The 12,810-nt window shown below is 45.4% G+C and overlaps 1 protein-coding gene across 3 annotated transcripts in view; it reads left to right on the top strand.

The window, feature by feature from the left end:
• XPO6 (exportin 6) overlaps positions 1–12,810 on the top strand; it is a 49,116-nt gene that overhangs the window by 27,384 nt on the left and 8,922 nt on the right. For 2 of the 3 annotated variants that reach the window (XM_042864235.1, XM_042864238.1), the window contains exons 8-16: positions 802–928; positions 1,717–1,826; positions 4,024–4,132; positions 4,844–4,936; positions 7,041–7,110; positions 8,180–8,339; positions 9,089–9,181; positions 10,930–11,074; positions 12,143–12,289. In XM_042864235.1, the coding sequence (XP_042720169.1) occupies positions 802–928; positions 1,717–1,826; positions 4,024–4,132; positions 4,844–4,936; positions 7,041–7,110; positions 8,180–8,339; positions 9,089–9,181; positions 10,930–11,074; positions 12,143–12,289 (1,054 nt within the window). The remainder of the gene's footprint in view (positions 1–801; positions 929–1,716; positions 1,827–4,023; positions 4,133–4,843; positions 4,937–7,040; positions 7,111–8,179; positions 8,340–9,088; positions 9,182–10,929; positions 11,075–12,142; positions 12,290–12,810) is intronic. The other variant, XM_042864236.1, reaches the window with a different exon arrangement.

The following is a 12,810-nucleotide window of genomic DNA, read 5'->3' on the forward strand; positions in this document are numbered from 1 at the left end:
AGAGGATATGTAGCCTTGGTAAAGCTTACATTGTGCAGGACATGTCATGTCCTTGTTCCACAATAACAGCTTATCCCACTGTGCTCTTTATAATTTTCCTTGAGCAGTGTGCTCTGGAACCCTCTGTGCTTGCACTGAGGTCATGCTCTTGCTGAACTCCTGTCGTTTTGGTAGCAGGCTTTTTTTGGATGCTCCTTTTAGTATGGTTCCAAGCATTGAAAAGTCCCTGTGCTTTGGAGGAAGATTTGTCTTTAATGCCCAACTCAGTGACAAAAGGCTGGGCTCTAGTCAGAAGTGTTGGGATGACAGTCGACCTTCTGCCCTGCATAAGGAGCAACTCTTTCTGGCTCTCCCACCACCTCCTGTACATCTGTAACACATATACTGCTAACTTCTGCCTTAACTTCTTGCTTTCAGCTGAATCCCTTGGTGGTACAATGTGACTAATCCTCTGTACATCAGTAATATGAGTCTTGCTGTTACACACTTATTTCTCTAGGGTGGGGGATTGTGTTTATTTGCAGGCCTGATTAAACTTGATTACATTTATCTGAATATTAAAGTTGCTTTTGACTAGACTGTCTTTTCTGCTGTTTCAGGTATTAATGGAATGAAGGGTTGCCCGTCCTGTAGGTAATTGTTGCAGGGCTTTACATTTTAATTGTTCTACTGCCTATTAATTATCACGTTCTTTATTTAATGGAAGGATTTAAAGTGCATTTATCACTGTTTCAATGGCATTGCTTTTCCTTGTGGCATCTTTTGCTTTTTCTTAATTCTGTTCTCTTCTTTCCATTGTAGCTACATTGAGAAGTTTACAGACTTCCTTCGTCTCTTTGTGAGTGTCCATCTACGAAGAATTGAGTCCTACTCCCAGTTCCCCGTGGTTGAGTTTCTGGCACTGTTGTTCAAATACACTTTTCATCAGGTACAGCCCTACAGTGTTGTTTTTTTCTTGGTCTTTTCCTTGTGCTCAGTTGTCTTGTCCAGCAGGGCTAGCTTGGTTTGCCCCGTGGGACTGATGTATAGAGAAGCAATTGGCTTGTCTCACTGGCCCTCCTCCAGCATTACTGGGGATGTGCCTTCATGTGTTCCTGGATTCAGTTGGAGACAGCAGGCATGTGTGGTTACCTTGTGAGAACAGTTTGTCCAGTGTCTTAACTTTACTTCTGGTTTGTTTGGGGCTTTGCTTTTTGTTGGTTGGTTTTTTTTCTGCTACTCCTTGGACTGGAAGGCATCTGGGGAACTGAATCCAACTTGCCTGTTCTGTGTCGCTTTTCTTCTGAATCTGCTGTTTTTACTGTATCTGAAGCTTTCCCCGTGTTTTTCAGTGTTGCTCTTTAAAAGAACTGGATTTTGATGCACGTTGCCGTGCTGTAGAAACTGTCACAGTGCAGTTTGTCCCTGTTTGCCTCCATATGTAAATAATGGCAGGGGTGTAGATCCATAAAACTCTGGAAGCTGGTGCAGCAAGCCATGAGATGGGTTCATGCTGAGCCCCTCCTTGTCGTTTCTGGGTTCTCACCTTGTGTGGAAGCTCTTGTTCACCTTTTGACATCTTGAGGCGGCAGATCCCCCCAGTGACCTCCTAGAAGCCTTTCAATACAGCAGGAAGTTGTTCTGTGGATTGAAATGCATGCTAACTAATATTTGCAATGTGTGAAATCGATATTGCCGTAGTTGGTGACATTTACTATGAATTTTGATGTGTTTCAGCCTACCCACGAAGGTTACTTTTCTTGCTTAGACATCTGGACGCTCTTCTTGGATTACCTGACCAGCAAAATTAAGAGCCGTCTGGCTGACAAAGAAGCAGTGCTCAACAGGTGAGCAGGCAGACTGTAGGCTCTCATAGTCACCGTGGAAGGGCTGTGAGAAGCAAGCTTGCAGCTGTAGGTGATTTGAGTCCTTTCTTTTTCTAAATATCACTGGCTTTAATCGTGAATTTCAGAGTTTTGTCACACATTGAACAAAATTCAAACAGAAAAAAATAAAGGCAAGAAGGAAAGGTCACTTAAAAATATCGTCTGTGAACCCAGCAGCCAGAGGAAGACAACTTTGGAGGGTAAAATAGAAGTTGGGACATATTTTTAGCATGTTTTAGAACACGTTTTAGCTCATGCAGGAGGAGGAGACCACAGAGTAAGTTGCACAGTAAGGGTTCACACACAGCTCGTGTGGCTACCTGGTGAATTGGGAAGTTTTTACATTTAATCAGGGTTGTGAATACCTGTTAAAATTGAAGGATATGTTTTTGAGAAATGCTGATAGTGCTGTGTTTGAGAATTAAGTCCTTCTTGCTGGCCTCCATAGCTAATTGCATGTATGAATTGCAACAGTGGCTGGCAGCTCTCTTGTAGATGCCATCTCCTGACATAGGTCTCTCTGCCATTCAAACAAGAAAAATAAGGTGAGTATACTGGATCTTGCTCAGATTTTCTAGGCTTGGCAGTGCTGTGGCTCATGCCATGCATTTCACTAATTGCACAAGGAAGCTTTTTTCCCTTTGAGCATTTGAAATATGTGGTTGCTTACCGAAAGGCAGCCTGGCGTCATGACCACAAAGAGCAAATGGGAACTAGCTTACAGCAGGCAGCTCCCTTCCTTTCAGCGTGGGAACTGTGTACTCTTAATTTCTCAAGGAGCAGCAGGTATCTGCACTTAAACTTTGTGATAATTTGTTCCTAATTTGCTGCTGAACTCTGCCTCGGCATCCTGCTGCCCTTCATCTGGTGAAGGAGCGATGTGTGTTATCTTTACATCAGGTATTTTGTCACGGACAGAATTGAAACAAGCTATCAAGCTATAACAATAGCCCTCTGTCTGTCTTGGAGGTACTGTAGAACAAAAAGGAGTGCCATAAAAGTGATTAGAACCTGTGCTGCTGCTTTGTCAAAACTACCTGTCCTTAATGATAGCTTCTATAGCCACAGCTTCCTCAGTGCTTTAGACATGTAAACAGCTCAGTTTGACAGCATGGGTGTGGTTACACCAGAGAGCACAGATGACATTTCCTGTTCTGTGGTTCTGAATTTTGCATTCTGTATACGTGGCAGTGGTGCTTCTGGGTAAATGGCCCCATCTGCAGTTCTGTCATCTCATCACCAAAAAATGGGAATTCAGCACCTTGCACAGAGAGCTGTCAGCAGCTGAGTACCTGGATTACATCGTTCCCTGTTAGCAGGTCTTAATGCCTGCTTTTCTAACCTGGTTTCACTTAGAAGAGGACGTGGCTGGTCCTTACGAAGGACAAGCTGTGTTTTGAGGAAGGTGGTTGAAATGAGAGAAAACAAACATAGCAAAACTCCAAATCTCCCAGTGTCAGTGGTGGCAGCAGAAATGCTGATGACTGCTTATTTTGCAGCTTGGCATTATTTTACGTGATCAGTGGGAAGGAGCATCTTCTGCTCTCTACATCTGTTGCGCTGTACCTGAGGTGAGGGTATCTTTTTCAGAGACACGTGTTTGGAGCTCTTATAGTAGAATTGCAAAAGGTAATGGCTTTTTTTTTTCTAATAGGGCAAAGGTCTGAATTCATTGGCTGTCAGCATAGGGAAAGAGGACAGCACAAGTAGCCTCAGGGACGTCCCCTTTTGAGGCAGCTCTGCCCAGCTTCATCTGTTCCGCATTCCCTGCCCACAAAGCAGAGCACCAGGCAGGCTGAGGAGCAGATGGAGCAGGAAGAGGTGGTTGTGCCTCCTGTTCACATACATCTGTCGTTGCTCGTGACAAAGCACACCTCCTGCCTTTTCTGTTTCGGACTCCTGTGCTGCTGCTTTAGCTAACAGTTATCAGTTTTCCTCTGAGAGAGCAGTATTGTCAAAGACTTTTCTTGCAGATAGCTTGTGACCTTAAGTGACACGTTACTCTTAATCCCAAAATCTGTTTGCTGTTGGCTGTACAAGCTGGTACGGCTGTGCTCTTCACCAGTTCTACATCTCTCCTTTGCAGTAAGGGCTGTGAGCACAGCAGTCTCTGCAGAATTGCCTTATCACTCTCCTGCTGTTTTCTCTGTGGCCATAGGTACGAAGACGCCTTGGTTCTGTTACTGACGGAGGTGTTGAATCGAATCCAGTTCAGGTATAACCAGGCACAATTGGAGGAGCTGGATGACGAGACACTGGATGATGATGTAAGGAGCAGAGCTGAGCAGGGACAGCTGCAAATTCAGATGTAAAACTTCTGCACTCGTTGCACACAGAATGTCTTTCCCAAAGCCTGTGTTTTGTACAGTCCAGACAGCTGCTGCTTCACTTAGTGTTGGGTTTTGAGGGTTAAAGAAACATGAAGCACTTCTACCCTCCCTGATAGGATGTGACCTTTGTTTTGAACTTGGTACTTGTAGATCATGTAGAAATAGATCTGTAGCTTCTGATTACAAGAGGCATTTGTGTCTGTTCCTGATTGCTTTGGAATACAAATGCAGAAGTGTCTTCCAGACAAAAGCTTTAAACTGTACGTATTGTTAGCACTTTCCCTCAAGTGTATTTGTCAAAGTCAGTATCAGTAAACAAGATCTCAATGATAACACGAAAGGTAAAGTGAAGTAGGTGGCCAATATGTGAGACCAGAGCACTAGACAACCACAAAAGATGCCAGACACCTGTGCACTAAGTGTGCTTCAGGAGTGGGCACGTGTGGCTTTATCACTCTGGGGAAACCTAGGCATGCTGCCCCAGGCATCAATGGGTAACATCATTTGCAAACAGGTGGGTCACAGAAGAGCACTGTTTCCTCAGTATCTGGGTTCCTGGAAAGGCTTGTCCCAAGCATTGATTCCCAGCCTACAAGAGGCTGTTACCTTCTGGAAATGCTGTGCTCACCTTCTTGTTTCTTCCCATAGCAGCAGACCGAGTGGCAGCGGTACTTGCGCCAGAGTTTGGAGGTGGTTGCAAAAGTCATGGAGCTCTTGCCAACTCATGCCTTCTCCACGCTGGTAAGTAGTCGTTCAGACCATAAGTGCAGTGTAAAATGAGTACCAACCACTGGAGTTTGTTGCAAGCTGGTTCACGGGGACCACATTTCCAAACTTCTGCTTTTAGAAGCAAAAGTTTGGTGAAGGAGGGGCCAAACATTGAAAGAAAATGCTTTTTATTCTTTTTTTTTTTTTGGCTTTGTTAGATTTCTTGGTGTATTTTGAAGAGGGTGCTTTGTAATGAGCACCCAAGTTTAATTGCTGCATGCCAAGGTCTATGGAAATCCCCTTTTCCAAGTGTAAATACCTTCCTGCTGTTTCTCTTGACCTTTATATTAGCAGTAGCACTGTTAATTGCACAGATGAGCACCATTAGGGCTTTTAGGAGGGTGAGGTCTTTGCTTAAATGAAAGGCTAGGTACAAATGCTGGGAACAGTGCCTCAGACAATTGGGAATTACAGCTGAACACATAAGTGCTTCTCTCCAGCCAGTGTCACTGTTGTTGCTGGGATGAGCATTGTAAAAGCTGTCTCATTTTGAAGCACTTTAATGGTTTCTAAAGGAGAGATCTCGAGGCTGTGAGCCCCTAGAGCCCAAAGTTAGAGGTGCTGATGCCTGTTCTCTGGATGAGAAGAAAGGCAGGTGTGTGCAGTGGGATGTCAAAGCAAGCTCCTTGCTGGAAATGTTGCATGCTGAGACCTCTGAGCTGTGTTCTCAAGAAGCACAGCACAGTGAGCTGCTATGAGGCTGGAAGGTGTCTGAGCAGAAAAAAGCACCAGAAGTGCTAAGAACTCTGAAGTTGTGAGCAGACAGACCTCATATGCATGGAGGTTCCTCTGCAGCACAGTGGCGAGGCAAACAAACAGCACAGCTGTTTCAGGGAGCATATGGGTTGTGTGAAGAGCATGTGGCTTCCTTCAAGTAGCATGTTCACATGAGGAAGGCTGTTGTTGTGTTGTCCTTTTCAATTAGTTCTCCTCCTGCAGTTGCATGACAGGCACTTGTATGCTAGAAATGTGATAATGAATGCTTGAGCCCTGTGGGAGATGTGGAAAGCAGGCAAAGTTTCTTGAAAAGTAGTTTCTGCAACAGTGCTGTGAGGAATGGCTGCTCCATCAGGAGCAAGCAACTGACACAGTGTGCAGCAGCTGCTGCTCTGCTGTCCCATGCTGGGGAATGAAAGGCTGCAGTTCCTTCTGCTGAAGGATGAACGAACTTCCATAAATCCAGCCTCCTTCAATATGGTGACTGCCAGTGGAAAATAAACAGAATTATGCCAAAGTGTTGGAAAATATTTTTTGAGGTGGAGTATCTACAAGGAGAAGGTTACTGTGTGATTTAGCACAAGGCAAATAATCCCTTAATACATACCACTGAAGTACAGTGGCTGCTGAATGCTGATTAGAAAGCTTCCAGGTCTGTGTTTCAAATGTTAGCATAACCTGTTGCTCAGCTGCAGTATTGATAGAAGCAGCCATATTTGCTGTCAGTCCTGAAAGATGGATTTAGGTTACTGCTCTGTGTTCCCAGGCCAGGATGCATGACGACTGTTGTTTGTTCCCTTAGCTGTTTTCCCTGTGGGGCTTCAGCTGTTCCTGCTGCAGCGTGCAGCTTGGCAACAAGTGGCCATGGTGTTTCCCTTCTGTATTCTGTTAGAGGCACTGAGCTCAGCTTCTTCAGTGGAATATTACTTTGGTAGCTGCATTTCTGAGAAGCTGATGCTTCTGTGTCTGGCAGATGCAGTGCAGGCTTCCTGTGCTCTGCCCCAGGCTCTGCCTTTTCCTTGGCTGTGGACCCCTGCTCTGGGCTGGGTTATATCCATCTGTATGTTCCTCCTGTGCCACCCTTTCAAGTTGTCAAGCTGCTGTCTTTTTACGCTGGTTGTCAGTCTCTGTGGGAAAAGGAGAGCTGCCACAGACCATCAGGGTGATGATCTTCATTGTTTTGATGGCAGCTGTCAAGACATAAGCTGCAGAATCAGCCCAGAACCTGGAAACATGCCTTCTGTCCAACCATCTTTTTGAAGGCATTGAGAAGTAGGAAAACTGTTCTCTAGCAGACTGTGGTGTTTGAGTTAACTGCCTGCCAAGCCCCCGAGTCACACTGATTTCTTGTCCTTTCTAGTTTCCAGTTCTGCAGGATAACCTGGAAGTGTATCTGGGACTCCAGCAGTTCGTGGTCACGTCAGGGACAGGTAACCATGTAACCACTGCCCAGTACATCTCCTCACTCTCTGCGTAGCTGGCTGCAAAACTCTGTAAACCTGCTTTGGTATTGCTTCCTCTGTGTTCTGTTTCAGACCTGAAATTGTTATTCCAAAGTGCTTCCAGTCCTAAGATCACTTAAGACATCCTCAGTTAAGTGGTAGTGCATGGGGTTTGTTTATGTCAGAAGCTGCCAGGAGAAGTAGCTCAGAGGGCTGTACAGATCGGGGTGACACTTTTCTGATGGTACATAAGAGGTTGAAGCTTGTTGCTGAAATGATGAGCAAGATGAGATGAGATGGGCAGTGGCAAGAAAAACAGTTGTTACTGCAGAACGTGGTAACATTTTTAGTGACATTTTTGGGATATTTGGGGAACAGGTGTATGTGACTGAGCAGCAGGAAAGTCACACGAGGCAATAAGACTTGGAAGTCTGCTTATCTGTATTTTTCTTGTGATTGAGAAATAGGAAAGTACGTAACCACATTTCAAATTAGAAGCAAATGCATTCTTGCTCCAAGTATGCCTGTGCTGCCAGAACATCTGTTGCAGCTTGGCCAGCAGAGGGAGTCTGCTAATAGCCTCTGTGGAGCTGGCTCTGCTTGTCTGATGTCAGCAGATGACCAAAAAGTTCTTGTTTATATGGATGTTAATACCAAATAAAGGAAAACAAACGTGCAAAAGGCTGGAATTGCTTGTAACATCCCTTTCAGCATTTAAAGAGAAATGTGAACAGTGGCCATCAGAGCAGCAGAATTCGTCTTTCCCAGTTAGAGTATTTCAGTCACTTGGACAGAGCTCAGTGTTGAACTGTGACCCACTGCCGAGCTAATTTCACAAGAATGCTTGTAATGTAATTAGAATAAACTGAGCATTTCCTGTCGCTTTGTAATTAGGTTTCCCATTGCAAAGAGCTGTGTTTATTAGTCACAAGGTTAAATGCTTTTTGGAGTATGAATTTTCAGGCTGCCAGGCTCGTACTCGGCGCCTGTTAGCACAAGTGAACACGTACACGTGTGTCTTTGGGTTCACTTCTAACAAACCAAAACGTCATTTCAGGTCACAGACTGAACATCACTGCAGAGAACGACTGCCGTCGTTTGCACTGCTCCCTGAGGGACCTGAGCTCCTTGCTGCAGGCTGTTGGTCGTTTAGCAGAGTACTTCACTGGGGATATGTTTGCTGCCAGGTTTAATGATGCTCTCACAGTGGTGGAGAGGTAAGAAAGGAAGGGAGAGTTTGCTGTCCCTTCATCATCCGTGGGACAATTATTGCCACGGCAGTGAATGTGAAAGCCAAGGTTTCCTTCTGCCTCCCCTTGGTACGATTAAGTTGAGACATGAAGAATCGAGTGGTTAGTACCTTAAGTGTTACATTCATTGGTGCTAAGTTTCCCAGTTGTCTTTTTTAACCTTCAACCAGAGAAATAACAGGTAGCAGGGATTAAATCAGTCATTAGAAAGGTACTTGTTTTCCAGAATCTGCACTTGTGATGTAATGAAATGGGATGTGGAGTCTGGTGGCAGAGAGGGAGATGGTTTAGTGATGGAACTCAATAGGTCAAGTGATGGTTGGACTTGACATTCTAGATCTTTTTCCAACCTAAACAATTCTGTGATTGCTTCAGTTATGTCTCTGCTAGCTAAGTCACCAAAGTCTCTTTCCATAAGAGATCTGTGGAAGCTAGAAAGCAGATATTTGATTCTTTCCCTCCACAAAACTTAGCGTATAGTTTCAAATTCAGGGCTGTACACAGCTGCCTTTATTGTTTCACCTCCATGCAGGAACATCCTACTTGTTCCACCTTATTACAAGCAAGGAAATAGTCTACATCTAATCTACATACTAGCTAAATATTGACACAGGCTTGTCAAGAGCTGTGTTCAGATAAGATGAGCAGGTTGGTTTGCACACATGTAAATCCATCTTGCAGTCCTGCTGCACTACCATGTCCTCGTATATTTGCAGGTTGGTGAAAGTAACGCTGTATGGATCCCAGATTAAACTGTACAACATCGAAACTGCAGTACCATCTGTATTGAAACCTGACCTGATTGATGTGTGAGTATGAGATACACAATTCAAATCATTACGTACAGATGTGGTACCTGTGTGGGGCAGCGGCAGCTTTGGGTCTCCTACATCTACTCTAACCACTTGTTTGGCAAACGTTCTGCAAGCTGATTGTTAGCTAACCAAGGGCACTGGCTGCTCAAGGTCAAGGCTGTTGTCAGTGGTGTGAACCACTGTTGCCTCCAATTGATATTTGAAGAAAAACGTACTTGTGATCATTGTATCAGCTCTAAAAGCCAGTGTGCACCGATGGCTGTGAAGGCTTGGCTCACCTGCAGCGTGAGTAGATGGTAAAATAAGTGTACAGCTGGGATATTTTAAGAAATGACTGGTATGTCGTTTGAGGCTTATGGATTTTGTGCTGCCTGAGTCAAATTTATTGCTCAAGTAAAAATGTTTCTCTCAGTAGAAAGTTTCGAGTCCTTGGCTTCCAAAACAAATGTATGCCTTCCAGCAATGCAGGCCATTTCTGAAACAAATGAGTGCCTTCAGTCCAGAGGCTGACATTAAGTGTGAAATCTTGATGCCACTGGTAATAGAACACTGCTCTAACAGCCTTTTAAAGACCTTCTGTTGTAAATGGCTGTGTTGTACAAACCTGGTACTGCCAGCTGGCATCCTGCAAGCACAATTTAAGGTTATGCTTGTTCAGTTTGTATGAATAGCAGCTCCCTTAAAACCCACAGTAGGCTGGATTTTTCCTAATCCCAAGTTACTGGCAGTGAGCTTTATGCAGATGATATTTCTTCAAAGATGTTTTCCCTTTCTGATTTAAAATAACTCAGGAAGCTCCTCCTGTTTGTTAGAGGGGTTCATCCTTTCCTCTTGGGTCCAATGTCCTTGAGAAAATTGTGTTGTTTTCTAGTGCCAGGCTAAAAAAGGTACATTGCCAGATATTTGGAGGACACCTGTCTGATCCCCAAAGAGTCATCCTGCCTCAAAAACATGAGATAGCTCTCTGCCAAAGTATAATCATAAACTCTAATTATAGGCAACCCACCAGTTGGTTGTTTGACCTTATCGTTTTATCCTGTTGGTTTAATACCACTGCTTGGTGGCTGAATCCAGTCACAGCACACTTCTGCATGTCCACGTCCAGGATGAAGAATTTTTAGGCCGTGTAACATAATCACTGGAATGTTTCAGTTTCCAGTTAGTGGAAGAATGAGAAAGAGCCAATAAATATACAAAGGATGGGAGAGAGAAGATATAAAGGCAAAGAGCTAATTCACAAAAGTCCCTTCATCCTGCAGCTAAAAGTAGGTTTCTCTGTGTTTCCCCATTGGGTGGAAACCCCCTGGACTTGCTGACAAGCTGATGTGTGGTGAGATATCTGGTGCAGGCCTGGAAGCTGCCTGCCACAGGTGACTGAGACCTCAAATGCAGCTGCTATGGTGGGGACACGTACATCTAGGAGAAGCTGTGTTTTTGGAGGGAATATCAGTGTTCATAGAGTCTTCTCAGTAAGATCTGCAGCACAAGGATAGGATAGCTGCAGTTGGACAACGTTTTGTCTAGGCTGACAGCTGTGTGGCCATTGGCCCCAAACACTTCTGTAAGGCAATTGCATTTTCCCTGTCTTTCCACTAATGAAGTGGGCACGTGAAGTGAATCTCATGCTGTGGGATTAGGGAATATGGGAATTGATTACAGGAGCACTGAGGCTGGGGCGTCGTGGCACTGGCCATCCTGTGGTGTTTGTTTTATGTCCGTTCATGGTTGCTTTCTCCCCACAGCCACGCTCAGTCCCTGGCTGCACTGCAGGCCTACTCACACTGGCTGGCACAGTTCTACAGTGAAGTGCATCGGCAGAACCCGGAGCAGTTCATCTCTCTCGTCTCCACAGCTCTGGAGGCCATCACACCCCTCATCAGTTCAAAGGTATCCACCTCAGTGCTGGGCTGGGGTTGGGACTGCATGTCCACAGAGAGTGCAAGGCTCTCGTGGTGATGCAGTTGGACTCAGGTGCTGAACAGCATGCTCTAGACCATGCCGTGGCCCAAGGTGTGAATCAGAGAGTTGGATATGTCTTCCAGAGCCATAACACGTCTCCTACAAGGCTGAGTCTGAGATAATAGCACCATGGGTTAAATTAATGCAAAAAATAAGTGTACCCAGCAGGCAGCTCTGCATCACCTGGCTGCTCGCTCACTGCCCAGGTGAGGTGGGGGAGAGAATTGGAAGGCAAAAGTGCAAGAACTTGTGGGTTTGGATAAAGGCAGTTTTCTAGGTAAAGCACATACAAGCAAAGAGAAACGAGGAGTTCATTTTCAGTCCCTGCTTCCCATCGGTCTATTCCTCCATTCTTTACCTCAGCTTTTAGTGCTGAGCACAGCACTGTGGTGGTGTGGAACACTCCTTTGGGTCAGCTGCCCTGGCTGTGCCCCTTCATGTGCACCCCAAGCTCCTCACTGGCACAGCAGTGTGAGAAGCACAGCAGTTCTTGGCTCTGCAAGCAGTGCTCTGCAACAAGTGATAACACCAGTTATCTTTTGCTTATCTATTGCTTTCATCAGGAGTCCAAAACACAGCCTCGTGTGAGCCTCTGTGAAGGCAATTAACTCTGTCCCAGCCAGAAGTGTGACAGTAAGGAACTTACAGGCATATCATGGCTTGAAAACAGGGCAATCTCTTTTCCACAGTATTATAATGATTCTAGTCGGAAGGGGCCTACAAAGGTATCAAGGCCAACTGCCTGACCTCTTCAGGATTAACCAAAAGTTAAAGCTGACATTAAGGACATCATCCAAATGCCTCTTGACCAGTGACAGGATGGGGCATCAGCCACCCCTACGAAGCCTGTTCCAGTGTGTGACCACCCTGGTGATAAAAGCCCTTGCACTGTTTTGCATGCAGAAGCGTGGTAATGGCAGCTCGCTGTGCTGTCTGTCACTAAGTGTCACACCTTGTGGTCCTGGGCAGCCTGACCGTGTGCCCCCTCTGTTCCAGGTGCAGGAGAAGTTGCTGCTGTCTGCGTGCCACCTGCTGGTCTCCTTAGCCACTACGGTGCGACCGGTGTTCCTGATCAGCATCCCTGCAGTGCAGAAGGTGTTCAACAGAATCACAGACACTTCTGCCCAGCGGCTTCCTGATAAGGTGCTTCAGCTCTGTGCATGTCAAGGAATCACAGTGGCAGTTTGTCAATACTTATCTATTTCAAGTTGCAGTATAGGGAAAAATACACAGTTGCAACTCTTAAATCTTACTCGTTTCTCACTTGCTGATGCAGACCCTGAGTGCACTGCCTTTGCAGTACTGCCATATGGATTCTGACGTATGGAAAGAGTTGGTGAAACTTCTGTTAGCATTCTAGATACTTCACTCCAAATGAATGTATTACAGAATTACTGCAAAGCCACAGCAGAGGTGGGGATTCTACTGCATTGGGCACTAGCACGGAGGTACAAAGTGCTGCACAAACGTGTGCTTCCTGTCTAAACCAGGCAGAGCAACAGAATTGGCATTGTCTTTGTTTTGGAGATATAAGGGATGTGGAGTTCTTGTTGCACAGAGAGATGAGAGCTGACTCCAGCTCTGAAGTCATGGGGCTTTGCTTCTCTCTCACCTTGCAGAGCTGCTGGTTGTCACTTGGACACAACTGCTATTGAAGTCTTCCC

The sequence above is a fragment of the Lagopus leucura genome, unplaced genomic scaffold, assembly GCF_019238085.1.
Source record: "Lagopus leucura isolate 7727_CA_CO unplaced genomic scaffold, USGS_WTPT01 Super-Scaffold_760, whole genome shotgun sequence".
Lineage (NCBI taxonomy): Eukaryota > Metazoa > Chordata > Aves > Galliformes > Phasianidae > Lagopus > Lagopus leucura.